The 19,559-nt window shown below is 43.6% G+C and overlaps 2 protein-coding genes across 8 annotated transcripts in view; one reads left to right on the top strand and one right to left on the bottom strand.

Moving 5' to 3' along the window:
• Slco1b3 (solute carrier organic anion transporter family member 1B3) overlaps positions 1-19,559 on the bottom strand; it is a 1,042,880-nt gene that overhangs the window by 324,896 nt on the left and 698,425 nt on the right. The gene's annotated exons all lie outside the window — the stretch shown is intronic.
• Recql (RecQ like helicase) overlaps positions 1-19,559 on the top strand; it is a 25,504-nt gene continuing 5,945 nt past the window's right edge. The window contains exons 1-8 of one of the 7 annotated variants that reach the window (XM_075982362.1): positions 17-549; positions 1,985-2,031; positions 6,793-6,999; positions 11,476-11,673; positions 13,096-13,275; positions 15,466-15,572; positions 17,393-17,591; positions 18,686-18,852. In XM_075982362.1, coding sequence (XP_075838477.1) covers positions 6,915-6,999; positions 11,476-11,673; positions 13,096-13,275; positions 15,466-15,572; positions 17,393-17,591; positions 18,686-18,852 — 936 coding nt within the window. In that variant the 5' untranslated portion in view covers positions 17-549; positions 1,985-2,031; positions 6,793-6,914. Of the gene's footprint in view, positions 550-1,984; positions 2,032-6,792; positions 7,000-11,475; positions 11,674-13,095; positions 13,276-15,465; positions 15,573-17,392; positions 17,592-18,685; positions 18,853-19,559 lie in introns of all 7 variants that reach the window. The other 6 variants (XM_075982363.1, XM_075982364.1, XM_075982367.1 and 3 more) reach the window with 6 other exon arrangements.

Here is a 19,559-nt window from a genome sequence, read left to right on the forward strand (position 1 = left end):
GGGGGCCGATCCGGAAGGGTGGGCGCTGCGGGCCGGTGGCGGGAAGGGGTTTGACCGCCGAGCGGCTGACGGGTGCGTGGAGGCGCCGAGCCCTGCGCGTGGGGCCGCAGTTGTCTGCGGCGCGGGTGGGAGCCCGCAGCCTTCGCTGCTGCCGCTTTCAGCAGCCCTGGTTGCCGCTGCACGCGCTTCTACCTCCCGGTGGAGGACACGGGGCAGAGAGACGCGTTCCGGGTTAGCTTGCGTTTTTCTCCCGCATTGATGACTGCAGCTTTTGACGGACGGGCCTTTTCATCTTTTAACTAGTTCTTGGATATATTTTGTGCTGAGAGATCTTTTGTTGCCAAGTTACGTAATTGGGCAAGAGACAGGTTTTTGGCAACGAAGTCCATAAAAGGATTGTTTGAAATAATGGAAGGAAATGGACGTACATCGAACCACTCCTAGCAAAGAAAGAGTTTTCAGTTTGGAAAAGGCATTTTGCTACAGTGAATAGAGTCGATCTCTGCTCTGACCTTACAGTTTGTGGACTGACCTTATCTCTAGGAAGTGGTAAGGAGATGCCGGTATTCATGAGGAAATAGTCTTGATTTACACTCATCCTTAAATGCCTGTTAGTGATGTGTGGCCATTCCATACCGTTTACTCAAGGCTCAGCCTCTCTTAACAGCTTTTGCACAGGAGCGCTGTGATTTGATAAAGCAAACAGTCCAAGTGAGAATAGAGGGGTGCAGAATCTGTCTTTGAAGTGCACCCTTAGATTTAGCAAAATATAAAATTAAGCAAAATATAACATGATGTGTGTGTGTGTGTGTGTAAAATGGTGACAGATTGTCATTGTGCAAAAGGTTGTTCATAATAGTTTGGGGAAGTGCATATTCAGATTTAAGTTTTAACCATTAAAATTTAATATAACTCATGTTTCTCCCGTATTTAACTGTACAGATTCTTTTGAACCAATAGAATACTAGCTGCAACCCCACCCTCTCTCTCTGCCAGTGAGCAAAATTTTCAGAGAAGCAGAGTAAGCTCTCTGTAGCAGAGAGGGGTTCCTGAAAATAACTGCTTAGAGTATTAGTTTCTCTTAAGGGTGAATTTAGTGGTAATTCTCTAAAGCAAGTGCTCAGTAAAATGCTAAGTGATTAGTTTATTTATGTTTTTACTTAGTCTGATGTTTGAATTTATCCAACTTCTTATTTGTATGATAAGTCCTGCCCGGCATGGCTGTGCATGCCTTTAGTTCCAGCACCAGGGAGGCAGGCTAACCCAGGACTCATGGCTTCTGAATTGAGGTCATGAGTCCTGCCATCCCAGGTTTTAAGGCAGGGTACAGACAGGCTTAGAGTAATAGTATGTCATGTTGCTAAGGTCCACATCAACCTGGTGGCAGATCTACCTAATATTTGGCCTTTTTTGGCTATATTACTTTGCAACTGTAGACTTGTTGACTTTTTATTTGACACCATCATCTACAGGATTTTAAAAAGCCATTTGTGCTTTCTAACTTTTTGCACAGAATAGTGACAGATTGTCATGGACTGAGCATTGTTCATTGTACTGGGTTGGTTTGCATTTTGTTTAGTGGTGCTGGAGATTCAACCGTGAACTTAACACCATGAGAGTTCATATCTTGGTGAACCCAAAACCAAAGCAAGCAGAGCCAAGACATGACAGAGTGGAGAAAGATTTATTACTACCAGGAGGCAGGGAGAACAGGGGCATTGTTTTGAAAAGGATGCTCTCCAGGGACAAAGGAAGGGTTGGGGATTGCTTAGGGAGGCCTGATCGTACTCCTATGGGGCAGGAGAGCTGGGAAGGACACATTCCTGCACATAAGTTTTCGCAGGTAGGAAAGAAGGTTTTGGAAGTGTGTTGCAGAGGAATCCGCCCCTGAAAAATGCCTGCCTTGCCTACTCACTAGTGCTGGTGCCAAGCCCAGCAGGACTGCTGTTAGAAAATGTTACCATATTTGTTCTTTCACTTGCAGAAGGACGCTCGGCTCTCCAGCTCATCTTAGGATGGCGTCTGCCTCAGGTTAGTGGATGCAAATGTTCTTTGTATGTTACTGTGTCCTACTTTGCTCTTTGATTAAAAAAATCTGAAGAATTCTGATTGTAGAACTAGTTTTTAGAAGCTGTTTTATTTAAATGCACAACAGAATTTCCCATTTCAGTATTAGTAAGCACACTGATGGTCAGTCATTCACACTGGGCTACTGCCACTACTGTCTGTCTTCAGAACCTTCTTACCACCCCAGACTGAACGCTGGTCCACACAGCTCCTCACACTTCCCTCTTGACGTTTAAGGGACCTCAGACACAGGGTGTCTGTCGAACCTCATATGGCATTATTGCCTTCAAGATAAGGTGTGTTAAGGTATTTTTGCTTTTTAAGGCCTATAATGTTCATTTTGTATGTAGGTGCTATATTTTGTTTGCTCATTCATCTGTTGAGGAATAGTTATTTATTTGCCAAACTTGACAACTATGAGTAATTCTAATATGGTATTTTGTATAGGAACATCTTAAGTTCCTCTTCACAATGTATGTGTGTGTGTGTGTGTGTGTGGTGAATATGGATGTCACAGCATTTGTGGACAGGGCAGAGGGCAATATTCTGGAATCAGTTCTTTTTCCACTGGATTCAAGGGCCAGAACTCAGGCCATCAGGCAGGTACAGCAAGCATTACCATTGAGCCACCTCACTGGCTCTCTCCAGTTGTTTTGAGTGTATACCTAGGATTGGACCTGCTGCATCAAATGATAATCCATGGTTAATGTTCTGAGGAGCTGGTGCTGTTTTGCACAGTGGCTGCGTTATGTTCCCATCAGCAGTGCATAAGGGCTCTGAGAGTGTTTTTGACTGATGTCTAAGAGACTGAGAACAGGAAAAGAAGAAAATATAAATATAACCCCAAATGCTCTAGTTAATATGAATGCTGTTGGCATCAATTTTATTAGTCTTCAATCAAATTTGTAACGATTTGTACTGTTTTGGAATGTGATTTGATAAAGCAAATATGGAGTACAGATGTGGTACTAAATAATTTCTGTAGCTTATTCTATGTTTAATGCCCGAAATGTGTGGCTGTTTTAAAACTACCTTACTTATTTGAACTTTTGCTCTCCATCCGTTTGACAATAGGAACTGTGCCACATTGAACATACTGGAATCTAAAGCTCTGTGTGGCTCTCAGAGTAGTTCCACAAGTTCCTACAAGCAGTCTCTCCATTATCGACCTCCCCCAGGTCAGCTGTTTCCCATTATTGCAGGTTTCACGTGATCAGACTGTGCTGTGATGGTGAGGTCTTGCTCTTGGTTTGATTGGCTGTGACCCCCTGGCAGGGACAGGGAACTTATACTAGGAAGGCTCTCCAGTCATTTCTGTGGTGGAGTGGTTATGGCTTTGGCTGCACCCTACCCTACCATCTGGAAAACAGGACTGGGTTCTTTCTAGGAAACACCCAGAAGGGTTTTTCTTCTGTATAGGACACACCTGCCCCACAAACCAGCATACAGTATCACAGTTTGCCTGAGTATAAACATGGAAATATAACCAGCCAAGTTTTGGCTTCGTCTCAGGACTCTGCAGGTTAGTGATCAGTGGTAATAATTTGTTTAGGTCCTTATTCAAGTAGTCTTCAGTTCATGGTAAAGATGAGACTAGCAGGTGCTGCTGAGCAGAGGTTTAGTGTGGTCATGGTTGGATTCCATGTCTTACTCTACTTACCCAGACTTAAGCTCTCCCAATGAGGTTTGATTTAAAACTAATGAAATAGTGGAGCAGATTCATTTTAAGAACTTCTTCCGCTTTCTCTACCGTTCTACCCATCCGTTGCTCTGTATGTGAAAGACCCTTTGAAGGCGCCTTTGTGTTTGATGGGAGGAAACCTCTTTGTGAATTTCAGCTCGGGACATTGCTAGAACATCCACACGTGAACCACAAGCTTAGGAACACTGGCGTGTGACCCACTCACCTCCACATGCTCTTTTTTTCATTTTTTAATTGATATTTATTGAGCTATACATTTTTCTCTGCTCCCCTCCCTGCCTCTCCCCTCACCCAAGGTCCCCATGCTCCCAATTTACTCAGGAGATCTTGTCTTTTTCTACTTTGTACTTCCCATGTAGATTAGATCTATGTAAGTCTCTCTTAGTGTCCGCATTGTTGTCTAAGTTCTCTGGGATTGTGGTTTGTAGGCTGGCTTTCTTTGCTTTATGTTTAAAAACCACCTATGAGTGGGTACATGTGATAATTGTCTTTCTGTGTCTGGGTTACCTCCCTCAAAATGATGTTTTCTAGCTCCATCCATTTTCCTGCAAAATTCAAGCTGTCATTATTTTTTTCTGTTGTGTAGTACTCCATTGTGTAAATGTACCACATTTTTCTTATCCATTCTTCTATCGAGGGACATTTAGGTTGTTTCCAGGTTCTGGCTATGACAGACAATGCTGCTATGAACATAGCTGAGCACCTGTCCTTGTGGCATGATTGAGCATCCTTTGGGTATATATCCAAAAGCTGTATTACTGGGTTTTGAGGAAGGTTGTTTGCTAATTTTCTGAGAAATCGCCACACTGACATCAAATGGGCTGTACCAGTTTGCATTCCCACCAGCAATGCAGAAGTGTTCCCTTTACCCCACAACCTCCAGCATAAGTTGTCATTGGTGTTTTTGATCTAGGCCATTCTTAGAGGTGTAAGATGGAATTTCAGAGTTGTTTTGATTTGCATTTCTCTGATGACTAAGGACGTTGAACATTTCCTTAAGTGTCTTTCAGCCATTTTAGATTCCTCTGTTGAGGTCTGTACTCCATTTTTTAAAAATTGGATTATGTGTTCTTTTGGTGTCCAATTTCTTGAGTTGTTTGTATATTTTGGAGATCAGACCTCTGTCTAATGTGGGGTTAGTGAAGATCTTTTCCCATTCTATAGGCTGTCATTTTGTCTTGTTGACCAAGTCCTTTGCTTTTCAGAAGCTTTGCAGTTTCAGGAGGTCCCATTTATTAATTGTTTCTCTCAGTGTCTGTGCTGCTGGGGTTATATTTAGGAACTGTTTCCCTATGCCAATGTATTCAAGTGTACTTCTCACTTTCTCTTCTATAAGGTTCGGTGTGGCTGGCTTTATGTTGAGGTCTTTGATCCATTTAGACTTGAGTTTTGTGCATGGTGATAGATATAGGTCTATTTTCATTCTTCTACATGTTGATATCCAGTTATGCCAGCACCACTCATTAAATATGCTTTCTTTTTTCCATTTGATATTTTTTGCTTCTTTGTCAAAAAGCAGGTGTTCAAAAGATGTGTGGATTGATATCCGGTCTTCTATTCGGTTCCATTGGTTTTCCTATATGTTCTTATACCAATACCAGGCTGTTTTCAGTACTGTAGCTCTGTAGTAGAGTTTGAAGTCAGGGATTGTGATGCCTCCCGAAGTTTTTTATTGTACAGAATTGTTTTGGCTATCCTAGGTTTTTTTGCATTTTCATATGAAGTTGAGTACTGTTCTTTCGAGGTCTTTGAAGAATTTTTTTGGGATTTTGCTGGGCATTGCCTTGAATCTGTAGATTGTTTTTGGTAAGATTGCCATTTTTACTAATTCTGCCTACCCAAGAACATGGGAGATCTTTCCACTTTCTGGTGTCTTCTTCAATTTCTTTCTTCAAAGATTTAAAGTTCTTGTCATACAAGTCTTCCACTTGTTTGGTTAGAGTTACTCCGAGGTATTTTATGCTATTTGTGGCTATTGTGAAGGGTGTTATTTCTGTGATTTTTTCCTGAGCCCTTTTATCATCAGTGTATAGGAGGGCTACTGATTTTTTTTTAGTTAATCTTGTATCCTGCTACATTACTGAAGGTATTTATGAGTTGTAGAAGTTCCTTGGTAGAATTTTTGGGATCACTTATGTAAACTATCATATCATCAGCAAATAGTGAGAGTTTGACTTCTTCTTTTCCCGATTTGTATGCGCTTGATCTCCTTTTGGTGTCTTATTACTACTCTAGCTAGGACCTCAAAAACTATATTGAATAGATATGGAGAGAGTGGACAACCTTGTCTTGTTCCTGATTTCAGTGGAATTGCTAAGAGTTTCTCTCCATTTATTTTGATGTTGGCTGTTAGCTTGCTGTATATTGCCTTTATTATGTTTAGGTATGTTCCTTGTATCCCTGCTCTCTCCAAGACCTTTATCATGAAGGGATGTTGTATTTTCTCAAAAGCTTTTTTGGCATCTAATGAGATGATCATGTGGTTTTTATTTTTCAGCTTGTTTATATGGTGGATTACGTTGACAGATTTTAGTATTTTGAACTATCCCTGCATTATGGGATGAAGCCAACTTGATCATGGTGGATGATGGTTCTGATGTGTTCTTGGATTTGATTTGCCAGTATTTTATTCTCCACATGCTCTTGAGATGAAGTAGCAGCAGTATGCCCACCTCCTGCTCTTGTCCTTGTTTTCCACTGTGGCATGCTTTAGTCATTCCCCTGAGCACTTGCTCTCACCTCCTGTACCTGCACTGTATGGTCTAGCTTTAGAAATAGTATCATTTTGAGAGTGTCTCAATACCCAGATTTCCTTACATTCTCTGTCCATCAGGATTTTGTGTACAGGTCGCCAGTGCTGACTTTGTTTTGTGTGTTGACACTAACACCTGGACAGTGCAGAATTTGATCAGAGAAGCAGAAATGCCTTGTCTGTTGATAGGGGTTCGCTGCACTGATTAGCCCTTATGTGACCATGGGAAGTAGTTAAACCCTCTCTGTGTTATCTGTGTGTCTTACACTAGGTCTGAGGTGGCTGAATGACAGGCAGAATGAGAAGAGGCCTAGAACATGGGAAAGCAAAGGCGGACTGCTGTCTGAAGACTGACTGCTAGTTCTTATCCTGTAACTCGCCCCATGGCTTTTCATGCAGTTTGGAAGTGGGGGAGACTGTCAGAGAGCTGCTGTACTTTTGCACACAGCCTGGCTGAAGGCTAAGAGAACTGAAGGAGGTAGGGTTCTGGACGCCCTGCAGGCCCTGCTGTTTTCCTGAGGTTATCTCGTAGCTGTTCCATATCAGGAAGGTGACCAGCCCTGACACTCATCGGGTCTCCAGAACTGCTCAGTGAAGGGGATGCTGGGCAGTGTAGTTCTACCCTGGCTAAGATAGCACAGCACCAGTTGGTCTCTGTCTTACTAAACTTGCAAATGAAGGCAGTGGTGCAATTGTGCTTCTGCATGGTGAAATTCTCCCTTGTACTGCCTCCCAGAGAGAGCACTGATTTGTCTTTATTCATCTGAGTCACATCCTCTTGGTTAAACTTGAGACTCACAGCCTGATGTAAGAGGCTAGCTGCTGTTAACCATTTTTATATTAGGATTTTGGAACCGAGAAATCAAAAATAGAAAGCCTTAAGTTTGACTAGTAGGCAAGTCACAAAGTGAAGGAGAAAGACATTGTATGTGTAGTAGGGAAGGGGCCTGCTTTTGGTCCCTGCCACCCAGCTAGCTTAACCCCCGAAATAACCACACAGAAATTGTATTTAATTAATTGTATTAATTAAATTACTGCTTGGCCCATAAGCTCTAGCCTCTTATTAGCTAACTCTCACATATTAGTTTAACCCATCTCCATTAATGTGTATTGACTGTGGCTTACTGGCATGAGTCTAACCAGTGTCCATCTCAGGCAGGAGAATCATGGCTTCTGCCAAACTGCCCTTCTTCCTAGCATCCAGTTCTCTTTTCCACGCCTAAGTTCTGCCCTATCAAAAGGCCAAGGCAGTTTCTTTATTAAACCAATGAAAGTAACACAAATACAGAAGGACTTCCTACACCAGTATGCATGTCTTGTTCTTGGTGGTCAGTGGTCAGAGTTGGTGTTTTAGTATTGCTGTCTCCAGCTTCGTACTTGGGCTGTTTATGGTCTGTTTCTAGGCAAAGACATTTGGTGTGCTTATCGGAGTCAACATTGTCACTTTGTAACAGCTTTATCACAGGAATACGTGGGAATAGTGGAGGTGTCCCAGTGGACCCCTGTTCTCGACACACTCTTGATTTCTGTAATGTAATAGTGACTCACCTTCCCCTTAGTCCTCAGGGTCACTTTCCCCAGCCAGCTCAGCTGCCCTTGTCTGTCGATTTTCTAGTGTGCAAGTGAGGACCTTGGGCTTCCGGGTTTCGGGACACTGCTCGCTTCCTTGGCACCTAGTGCCTCAAGACCAGCAGCATCCGAAATTTGAGGAACGAGCGGCAGTTCAACTAGTGGCTCAGTCAGCGTCAGAGTTGGAGGGGACACTGCTTCCTAAGACTGAGATTTGAGGCTACAGCAGAGGAGTCAGTATTCACTGGCGTGGAACTGACCATATCTCCCTCAGTGTGTGTGTGTGTGTGTGTGTGTGTGTGTGTGTGTGTGAGAGAGAGAGAGAGAGAGAGAGAGAGAGAGAGACAGAGAGAGACAGAGAGAGACAGAGAGAAAGACAGAGAGAGACAGAGAGAGAGAACTCCATTCTTTAAAGAAAGGGCAGGCGGACTGCTCCAGCCTTTACACTATTGTTACCCAGCTGGCACTAACCTGATTTTTTTTAAATGTCTTTTGCTATTCTCTCAGTCCAGCTACTTCTAAACATTGAGGGCATGATTTGACTAGTAAGGTCCCAAGAACTATGAGCTGTGATTAGAGATACTTGGTGTAAAATGTGAATGTAGTCCACAAGGCGTTTTCTACATTTATGTATGGAGGATTTCACAGAAGCATCTGGAAAGGCAAGCCCACATGCAGAGCAAGTGTACACAGTGAGACACTTCCATCATAGATGGTTCCAGTGTCTTGTCAGTCTGCTGCTAGGCATCTGGTCTTGTCAGAATGGTGCCGAGGAGGAGACCCAGTGAGTGTGTGCTGTCTGAAGGCCGGATAGTGATCTGTGTGTAACAGGTTAGTCTCAGAGAGTGGATGTTGGTGCTGTAGCACAGACAGTTTGTTCTCACCCTTGTACAAGAATGGTTTTGTCCATCTGATGAATTAGTGTCGTTTTTGTTATTGTTTGTGGGCATTGCCACAGGACATAAGTGTCTTCACAGTTAGGGCCATGTGGAGTTCCTGTGCAGTCCTCCCAGACCCTGTACCACTTTTTTAGGATTCTTCTTGCCCAGGCCTAACTATCCCTCTAGTTTGTCACTGGCAGTGTACCATATGGATCTGTATGAGCATCGCCTGTGGGTCTCAAACTAGAATCATCTCCTTATTGTTCCTCAGGGCCCCCTGCAATATTCAGACTCAATTTTAGACAGTGCCAGTGTGTCACATAGAATCTTCTTCAAGTCGAACCTGTGTTGATTTTCTTCCTCAGTCTAATGAGAACCTAATAGTAAGGAACTCCTTGAGAGGTCACAGGTTCATGAGGTTGGTAAGGTGGAAAGATAGTCTTGTATTCCTTTTCTTGCCTTCACTTACAAACCTGTTTGAGCTCACTTTTTCACATACCACCTTGTTTGTAGTGCTGGCGGTCTGCCTTAGGAACCAGTGTACTAATAAGAAGCACAGGTCACGCAGGAGCTTAGTTTCTCCGGGCAGGCCACATTGATTTCAGAAGGAAGGTAATAAATATCTGTAAAAAAATGTGTGGCAGCCAGGTGTGATGGCACACACCTGTAGTTCCATACTCAGGAGGCTGAGTGAGGAGGATTGTAAGTTCAAGTCTAGCCTGGGTTAGTCAGTGAGACCCTGTCTCAGAGTGCAGAGAGGATTTGGGCTGTAGATGGGAGTAGTGTGCTTGTGTGGTACACCCGAGGTCCTAGGGGCAGCACTGCAGTGATAAGATAGCAGTCACAACAGTAAGATAATATGTGTCATTGTGGGAGGGAGGGAGGTAGCAGTTCCTGGTTTGCTGTGCCAAAGGTGAGGAAGGGAGATGGGTATGAGGCATAGGAAGGTCAGGCTGCATTCAGACCTGCATGGATGGGCTGCTTCCTATAGGATAAACTGGAACTTAGGAGGAGGACAGCGTGGGACTCATATCAGTGTGCTGTCAAGTCCAGGATGCTGTGTCCTGCTGAAGAGCCAAGGCTTCAGCCACGCCAGGTTGCAAACAAACCTACCCCAAATTTCCAGGAACACAGAAGTTGCAGGCCATTTGCTGTTCCACGAACATTCAGCAGGTACCGCAGGAGCTGACTTCTGACCCATGGCAATAAGGGCAGCTGTTAGCGCCTGTGGGCCCCAACATAGATAACTATTTTCCCTAACTGGACTGGTATGGAGGTGCAAGGAGTAACTAGACACGGCTTACATGGTCATCATGGAAGGGCATCTCAGGGTTCTCATCTCCTGAAGATCTCCCCGCGTTTATTATCCAAACAGCTTTTACAAACTGAGGGGGGGGGGAATTCACCAGACCTGTCTCCTAGGTAACCAGGTGAATGGCGTTTTGTCACATCCGGATCTACATGTCTGCTGTGTCTGCTAGTTGTCACGTAGGCTTGAGTCAGCATCTCTATAAGGCATACTCCAAATTACAAAGAAAGGAGCAACAACATCCTGACCCTTTGTTAGGGCAGTAACAGCCTGTCTGCAGGGCTACGTGATCACCTCAGGTGGGGCCTGTGACTTTAGAGCCTGGCTGCCACACCATATAGAAATATGGTCCTACAGGCAGCCAGGGTCTCTGACAAGATTCATGAGCACCTGACCCTATGCCTGCCATCCCAGTGTGCACCTGATGACTGCTTCATTTCTTCCTTTCAGATCACGAGTACAAGATTTCATCCCAGGAAGAGTCCCTAAACTACACTGATTGCTTGGGCAGATGTGATTCCATTAGCTTTAAAATTTGCCTTGCTTCATTGATGTGGTATCAAAGAGAGTTTCACTGTGACTCGGTCAATACTTGACTTTCATAATGGAGCTTCACACAGAGACTTCATAAGTTTGACACCATGGTATTGTAGAGCAGGTTCTCACAGCACTGCTTTTCATTTTGCATATTCCCTTGTCAAGTTGTGATTGTCAGGTTGCTATCATGCCCCTGCATCAGCTGAGACATGAAGCTTTCATGAAGTAATAGCTCTGTCACCAGGTGGCTTGCTTGGAGAGATTTAGGAGATGGTTAAACCAGTTCTGTGTGACATAGTAAGAATGGCAGCCATCATTTGTTGCATGTTTAGTCTCTGACCAGGTCCCTGTCCTGAACGTCTTGTGTGTTTTCCTCCTAACTCCTCCTGGCAGTGCTTAGGTCTTAATAATTGGATGTTATGGGCCTTCAGTGGAAGGGAAGATTGAGGTGTTGGCTAGGGTTTTGCCGGCATCACTTAGCAGGGAAGCAGACTAATCCCAGGTCTCTGTGGCGTTTGAACACATTCTCAGCCCTCTGCTCTTCTACTTGTAGGCTTGTAATTTAGACAGTGAGGAGTTTGCAGAAACCAATAAGGAAGCTTAACATCGTTCATTCTGTTTTGTCTCTGTCCCCACCCTGTCCCCACCCTGTCCCCAGCTCTAACAGAGGAACTGGAATCTGTAAGCAATGAGCTCCATGCGATTGACATCCAGATTCAAGAACTTACAGAGAGGCAGCAAGAGCTCCTTCAGAGAAAGTCCGTCCTGGCAAAGAAGCTCAAGCAGTGCTTAGAGGGCTCCGACGCCGAGGCGAGCAGCAGCTGTGACTCCTCACCAGCCTCATGGAATAAAGAAGGTTTGCCAGCCTTGTGCCTTCTGACTGCTTTAATCTAGAGTCCCATAAGTCCATGTGGGGCAGTCAGTCGCGCCAAGTGTCGCAGGGAATCTGCCAGGTGAAGCGGTGAATGGACACTTAAAAGAAATCCCACACTAGTCCAGAATTGAGAAATAGATAGTTGTTTATTTAGGGGTAAACTCACAAATCAGAATCCTCCGCTTGACTGGTTGAATCATGCTATCCAAAATGAGCAGCCGGCGGAAAAGAGCAAGGGGAAGGAAAAGGGGGTGTCTGCTTAGCTTATATAGGATAAGAGGCCACACCCCAGTAGGTGGGTAATTACAAGCTGTAAATCTTCCTACAGCACCAGTCTGTACCAGGAGATGCAGTGTCAGGCAGACCATTCTTTATCTAGGGCCTGTGATACAATTGGGGTGGTCTCTGCATATGGCTTCAGTAGTAGTTGTCAGTGTCTACAAAGTGAATGGCTTATCAGCTCAGTTTTTAAGCATTAACTAAAACAAAGATAAAAGTTAGCCAGACCCTTGCCATAGTGAACAAGTCTTCTCCCCACACCCCGTTTTTTGGAGAAAGTCTCTACATAGCAATAACTGTCCTGGAACTCATTGTGTAGATCAAACTGACCTTGAACTCATAGAGATCCGACTGCCTCTGCCTCCTAAGTGCTGGGATTAAAGACACAGAACAAACCATTGTTTATTTAAAATCATGAATGAAGGGCTAGAAAGATGGCTCCGTGGTTAAGATCACTGATTGCTGGGTTTGGTTCCATGTCTGCATGGTGCTCACAACCATCTGTAACTGCAGTCCCAGGGTATCTAACACCTTCTGGTCTCTGAAGGCATCAAGCACTGACTTTGTACACTGGCATATTTGCAGGTAAACACCCATACGTATAATGTAAATAATTAAAAATGTCATATAAAACTTTTATTACTAACTTTGATGGCATATTTCTAGAAATTACAATTTGTGTGTGTGTGTATGTGTGTGTGCGTATATTATTTTTTGGTACTGGTCTCTAAATGTAACACTTATATCCAAATTCCAGAGTTTTGTTAATTTCATTCATGCTTGACACATCAGGGTACTGTGAACTCCCTAGTCACCATTCAGATGGCCTTCCACATGCCTGCCTGAGCACCACCCTCCTTCATGTGGGCTAATTTCAGCTACTGGCAAGTGTTTAATTGGTTTCTGATATAATAACCATATGATAGTCAATATGCTTTTGTTTTGACTACTTAGTTACATTAATCACAAAATTATTATAAATATTTGATGGTTCATAGAGGTTAAATATGTATGTTTGTGTGATTTGTATTCTGCTAGCTTTGTGAAAAAAGTGGACATTTACATTCATATCTTGTATACAGTCCTGATTATTCTAATCTGTTTAGCCTATTTTTCTCTTTCTAGATTTCCCGTGGTCTGGGAAGGTTAAAGGTGTGCTGAAAAATGTTTTTAAACTGCAGAAGTTCAGACCCCTGCAGCTGGAAACCGTCAATGTCACCATGGATAGAAAGGACATCTTTCTGGTCATGCCCACAGGAGGTGGGAAGAGCTTGTGCTACCAGCTGCCAGCACTGTGCTCAGAGGGTGAGTACAATAGGTGGCTGACATTGGAAACAGTGTCTCATTAGACTGTCTTGTTTCATTTGTCTGTTAATGTCAGTCATCTACTAACGTGGGTACACTGGAGAAAGAACTTGTTTGAGGATGGGGATAGAAATGCTGATGTGGTTGTTGAGATATGGACTTCATGTTGCTTACAGACGTGCAGGTAAGCTGTGTGAGATCAGCCGGGGCCAGATGAGCTAGGCCATGTGCAGATGTGCCTAGCGCCACTAGAGTGAACCATGTCCTCTCAAGTGGCGTATGAAGGGAGGAGGGCTCCAAGTGCCACCCTGAAGTTGAAAGAAAGAGGAACTTGAAGAAAGCTGAGGAGTAACCAGGTGCAGGAGGATGTCATCAGGAGAACGTGCTGGGGTTAGCCTAGGGACAGGAGAGCTTGCAGGCGGGAATTGTGTTTCTGTGATGTTTGCCTGCAGGAGGTCACCTAACAGTAGGACCTAAAAGTTAAAGGTTAAAGGCCAGAACTAGTCCTTGAGCAGAGGCTGGCAGAGGCTGCCTTGGGGCACAGACAGCAAGTGTGAGCGAGGCTGAGTGACTGGGAAGCCAAGCTTCCGAGGGTGGGGTACTCTGGAAAGAATGGCTACTAGGGAAGAAGAGAAGGTAATAGTCTGTCTGATGTGCTATAGCAAACTCTCTTAGACTGGATATAAATAGTTAAAGTTCTGGAGTCTATGGAGGCCAAGGTCAAGGCAACAGCACATTTGGTGTCTAGAATGGACCTGCCCCATAGGTGTGATCCTTTCTTGCTTTGTCCTCACATCATAGGGACAATCCCTTCATTCTTGTTTATCAGAACGTTGATCCCAGACCTCAGCCTTCCTGACTTACCCTCTTCCCCAAAGGCTATGCTTTTCAACACCATCACAGTGTGTATTCGGTTCCAATAAGGCTTTCACGGGTCATCATTAGTCAGCCCACTGCAGGTGTTGAGGGTTTCTGAACGATGAAGACTGTTTAACTAACGAGTGCATGTGCCTAATGAGGGAGAAGGTGCAGGTGTGGAGAGAGGGAACCTGATGGGGAAAAGCCCCGTTCTCTCCTCTGCCAGACTGTTGTGAGGAACAGATTAGAAACGCAAAGTTGTGTCAGCATCGTATAGCAGCTTACAGATGAAGCTGCTCTCTGCTACACTCTCAGGCTGACTTGATCTGATAGGAAAAGTGAATCCCACATGTGCCTCCTATTTGGAGCAGCATGACTGTTCCTTTGGCCAGTTTGGGATGGTTTTTCTCTGATACAGTAGTTTAGTATTAGTCCTGGCATGTGTTATTTCATTGAGATTTACTATATTAGTTGTTAAAGAGGGTAACAAATTCATAATAGTAAAATCTGTGTTTCTCTGGGATTGAAGAAAGGTAGAGATTTCTGTTATCTTAAAATATACTTATTTTAGTTTTTATGTGTATGTGTGTGTATGTCTGTTTACACATACGTGTGGAAGTCCTCTGAGCTCAGAAGAGGCATTGGATCTCCTGGAGCTAGAGATACAGATAGTTATGTGCTGTTGGACAATGGTCTGTACCCTCTCACTTGTATTTTAAATAAACGCTGATTGACCTAGTATCCCAGGCTTCTTATTAGCTCTTATAACTTCTATTAGTCCATAATTCTTGTCTATGTTAGCTACATGGCTTGGTACCTTTTTTGGTGAGGCAGTCACATCTTGCTTGTTCTGTGTCTGACTTCCTCTCTCTCTGGGTGAGGACTGCAGACTGAAACTTCCCTTTTCCCAGAATTTTCATTGCTCAGCCTCTACTTCCTGCCTGGTCATTGCCCACCTATACTTCCTGCCTGGCTCCTGGACAATCAGCATTTATTTAAAATACAAGTGACAGGGTACAGACCATTGTCCCACAGTGGTTGTGAAGTACCATGTGCTGGAAATTGAACCTGGTACTGGGTGACACTCGACTCTTAACTGCTGAGCCATCATTCCAGCCCAACGTTTTATCTTATGATTTATTTGGCTTACATTCATCTTATTTTGTCATTTATTTTGCCCATCACCCTGCTTTATGAAGAAATAGTTATGCTGATAAATCTGCATCAGCAGCTGCCTGAATGCACAGGTCCACAAGGTACAGAAAGTGTGTAGTGCAGCCCATTGTGGAAGGAGTGTGAGGTTGAAAGTAGCTTTTGTTTTTTCTCTTTTAGGTTTTACACTTGTGATTTGCCCACTCATCTCTCTTATGGAAGATCAGCTGATGGTTTTAAAACAGTTGGGAATTTCAGCTACTATGTTGAATGCTTCTAGTTCTAAGGTGTGTGGGTATGGTGTGGGTTTTTAGATATAAACTCTTAACTGATTTGGGTCTCAGCTGTTTCTGAGTTACCTGTAAGTTACAAGCCCCGAATCAGGAGTCTCAGTCTTCTGCTCAAGAGCTAGTCTGGACAGAGTCTGGTTTTGCATACCTCAGTCATTTAAAATGCCCTTTGTACTTACCAAGATGGGGGAAGAAAACAACCAAACAACCGTGAAAAGCAGCAGTGTTCTGTGACCTGTGAAGTCACAGAGATTTTAGGTTCAGTGTTCGTAAGTAAACTCGTGTTGGAGCCAGCAAGCTCATTCTCTCTCCCTGCTTCACGTGCTCATTCTCTCACTGCTTCACTTGTGTAGCAGCTCAGAGTTGAGTGTGCATGGAGAATGCGCAGTCCACGTGACAGACTCCTCCTGTCTAGCACTTCATAGGAAACATTTGCTAACATGTTTTGTGTTATGTACTATAAAAGAGCAAGGAGGGACTGGGAGATGGTTCTGTGGGGACTGTGAGGGCAGCCTGAATTTAATCCTGGACCTGTGTAAAACTAGTCATAGATGCTCCCATATGTAGTCCTGGAGCTAGGGAGGTGGAGACAGGAGGATTCCTGGAGCTGGCTGGCTAAGCCTAGTCTAATCGATGAGCTCAAGGTTTAGTAAGAGACTGTATTAGAAAATAAAATGGGGAGTGTAGAAGTGGAAACTTCACTCTGACTTCTGATGTTGGCAATGTGTAAATGTCTACACATGCATATACCACGCACACACACACACACACACACACACACACACACACACACAGCAGAACCTTTAATCTAGTTTAATACAGAAAATGAGTTACAGCACATATGTGGACCATCTTACCCTAATGTGCAAGGACAGACCATGTCCAAGCTGTTGTTTATACATTCTATTCTCAAACTCTTTAAGAATACACAAATTAGTGTCAGTAGTAAAAAACGGAAAACAATGTTGCTGTATAGTTGCCATTCTTTATCTATACTCTTAACCCCTTCATTTAGTCATATGAACAAAGCCAAGGCCTCATGTTTCAACTGGAAAGTTTTGAGTGTATACCGCTCTTGTTTCGCTTTCACTTTTGTGTGTCAGTGGAGTAGGGCATGAGCATGCCACAGTGCACGCATACGTGGAGATCAGAAGACAGCTTGCAGGAGTCACTCTCCTGCTACCGCGTGTTTCTGGAGGATCAAACTCAGGTTCTCAGGTTTGGCGCAGACTCCTTTGCTTGCTGAGCCATCTTGCTCAGCATACCTCATGCATACCTCTACTGAAGAGAAAAGAGAAAGTGAGTCCAGCACCGACAGCGTCTGTCTAGAGTACTAATACTATAGAGTGTGTAGCGGTGAGTGCACCCAAGAGTCTCTATTTAAGGAGGTATTTGATAACTTAATTAAAATAGCTATAATTAAAAAGTAAATACTTTTGTTCTTGGGTGTATAATTATAATGTAGTGAGTGAACTTGTAAAGCCTACCATGATGGCTACAGCTATTGTATTTGGTTCACATTTTGGCTCTATTAACAGTTTAAAATTGTACACTTTCCTTATTGGAGCATCTTGTCACATTCATGTTTCCTCAGTATTTGCCAAGTGACTGATTTTTATTTCAGCCATCTGGAGCAAGTGAGTCACTAGAACACTGTTTGCCCAGCTGCCACTTAGAGATGTGGCTTCAGTTTTAGTGAGCCAGCATCTGCTTCAGGAAGAGCCCCAGACTGTTGCTTTTCAGCAACGAGCACCCATTTTCACTTAGTGTCTTGGTCCACCAGTCTACAATGCTTGTGTCTGTTTTATCTTTAATAGGAGCATGTGAAATGGGTTCACGCTGAAATGGTGAGTAGAAACTCCCAGTTAAAGCTGATTTATGTGACTCCAGAGAAAATTGCAAAAAGCAAGATGTTTATGTCAAGACTAGAGAAAGCCTACGAAGCTGGAAGGCTGACTCGCATCGCAGTGGATGAGGTGCACTGTTGCAGTCAGTGGGGACATGATTTCAGGCCTGGTATGCATCTTTGCACTGGTTCTCGCTCAGTTCGGTATAGCGCCTGCTCTGTTGAAATTCTCCCCTCTTGTGGTGGGTACTCTTTTCCTCAGCCTCAATGTGGCAGCCTCCCACCTTAGCCTGCGAGATAACTGCTTTCTAACCCATGCAACATCTCTAGCACTCCAGACCCTGTCTTCATTTTTCCCTGTTTATTAAGGAATTTGCAGCATCTTAAAGGTATTCTTATTTTTCTGGGTTTTTCAGTATCCCACCCAGCTTGGAGCAATTGAAATTGATGAGACATTTTAGTAGTACTTCAGCTGCCAAGCCTGTAGTCATCCTAGAGAAAGTTACTCATCATTATCTTCTTAAAACAGTCTTGGCTAAGGAGGTAGTTCAGTGGTGAAATGTAGTGTGGGGGCTGCTTGTTGGTTCCTGGCTGCTCAGCAGCTCCGAAATAATTACAGAAACTGTATTAATTAAATCACTGCTTCGCCCATTAGCTTTGGCTTCTTATTGGCTAACTCTTACATATTAATTTAACCCATTTCTCTTAATCTGTGTATTGCCACGTGGCTGTGGCTTAGCGGCTAAAGTTCTGGTGTCTGTCTCTGGCGGGGCTCCTGGGTAGGACTTACTGGCAGGTACACTACTGGAGAGGCTCCCCTCCTCCCCAGTAATTGTTTACTTACATGACGTCACAGAGAGACCTCTTCCATCATGCGAGTTTCTGAAACCTGAATGACCTCCCAGAAATGTTCCCCTCCTCCCCAGTAATTGTTTACTTACATGACGTCACAGAGAGACCTCTTCCATCATGCGAGTTTCTGAAACCTGAATGACCTCCCAGAAATGTTTCAGTCAAGAGGAACTATCTGCACCACACCTGCTTTTAAAAGGGCATTAATTTGACCTCTGTAAAGAAATTATTATTCATGAAGAAAATGCAGTAAAACCTCTGAATTTAAGAAGTGTGGCAGGTCCTGCAAACTTAATTATAGCTAACTCTGCAAGTGAAACTGGGAGCCTGTGCTCACCTGTGTGCTGTTAAGAGTCTGATTGACTCATTCTCCGAGGGTTCAGAGAGAGACAGACCTTGTCATCTTTTTCAGATTATAAGGCACTTGGCATCTTGAAGCGCCAGTTTCCCAACACCTCACTGATTGGGCTGACCGCAACAGCAACCAACCATGTTTTGAAGGATGCACAGAAAATCCTGTGTGTGGATAAGTGTTTGATTTTCACAGCATCTTTCAATCGGCCAAATCTTTATTATGAGGTATGCAGAGGCTATACTTCTTCATTGTGCTTTCTTACATGATGACAGTATAAGCATTTTTATGTCAAGAAGTAATTGGTAGGACATTCATTGGTGCTTTAGTTTATCTCTGTCTTGTGCAGCGTAATTCACATTAGGCCAAACAGAAAATAATACTGCATTAAGTGATACTGTCTTTTATAAACAGTTTGAGCAAGTGGGGGTATATTTGTTAGATTCTTTCTTGTAAAATGCTTGAGAACAAGGGGGGTGTAAAACCAAGAGCCCAACTGACATCCGTGTAACTAAGTAATAGAAACATACATACATACTAATGAGTTCACTAGTATTTCCCATGTGGGTTTTATCTGATACTTACTCTTGAAGGTAAGATATCCCAGTGGCTTTCTGATTATTTTCAAGTTGTGTTAAGGACAGATTTTGTTTTCATTTTCATTGCTTTCATACTATGCTTGATGCTTTTATTAAAGCATCAGACAATAGAACAGTATCCATCTTCACAAGTTACCTGCTGTTTCTATGCTTCCTCATCTCTGACAGACCAGAGACTGAAAATGAAGAAGAGAGGGTGGGCAGAGGAAGGAATGGGTCAGACGGGTGTATCCTGTGAGGCCAGGAAGGGATACTTCCCATGAGGGACTTACAGCTCGGAGGCTGTAAGCAGGCACAACTTGGGTGGTACTGGTGAATCCACTTCTTAATGAGAC

Source organism: Microtus pennsylvanicus, chromosome 8, assembly GCF_037038515.1.
Source record: "Microtus pennsylvanicus isolate mMicPen1 chromosome 8, mMicPen1.hap1, whole genome shotgun sequence".
In the NCBI taxonomy this organism is placed as follows: Eukaryota; Metazoa; Chordata; class Mammalia; order Rodentia; family Cricetidae; genus Microtus; species Microtus pennsylvanicus.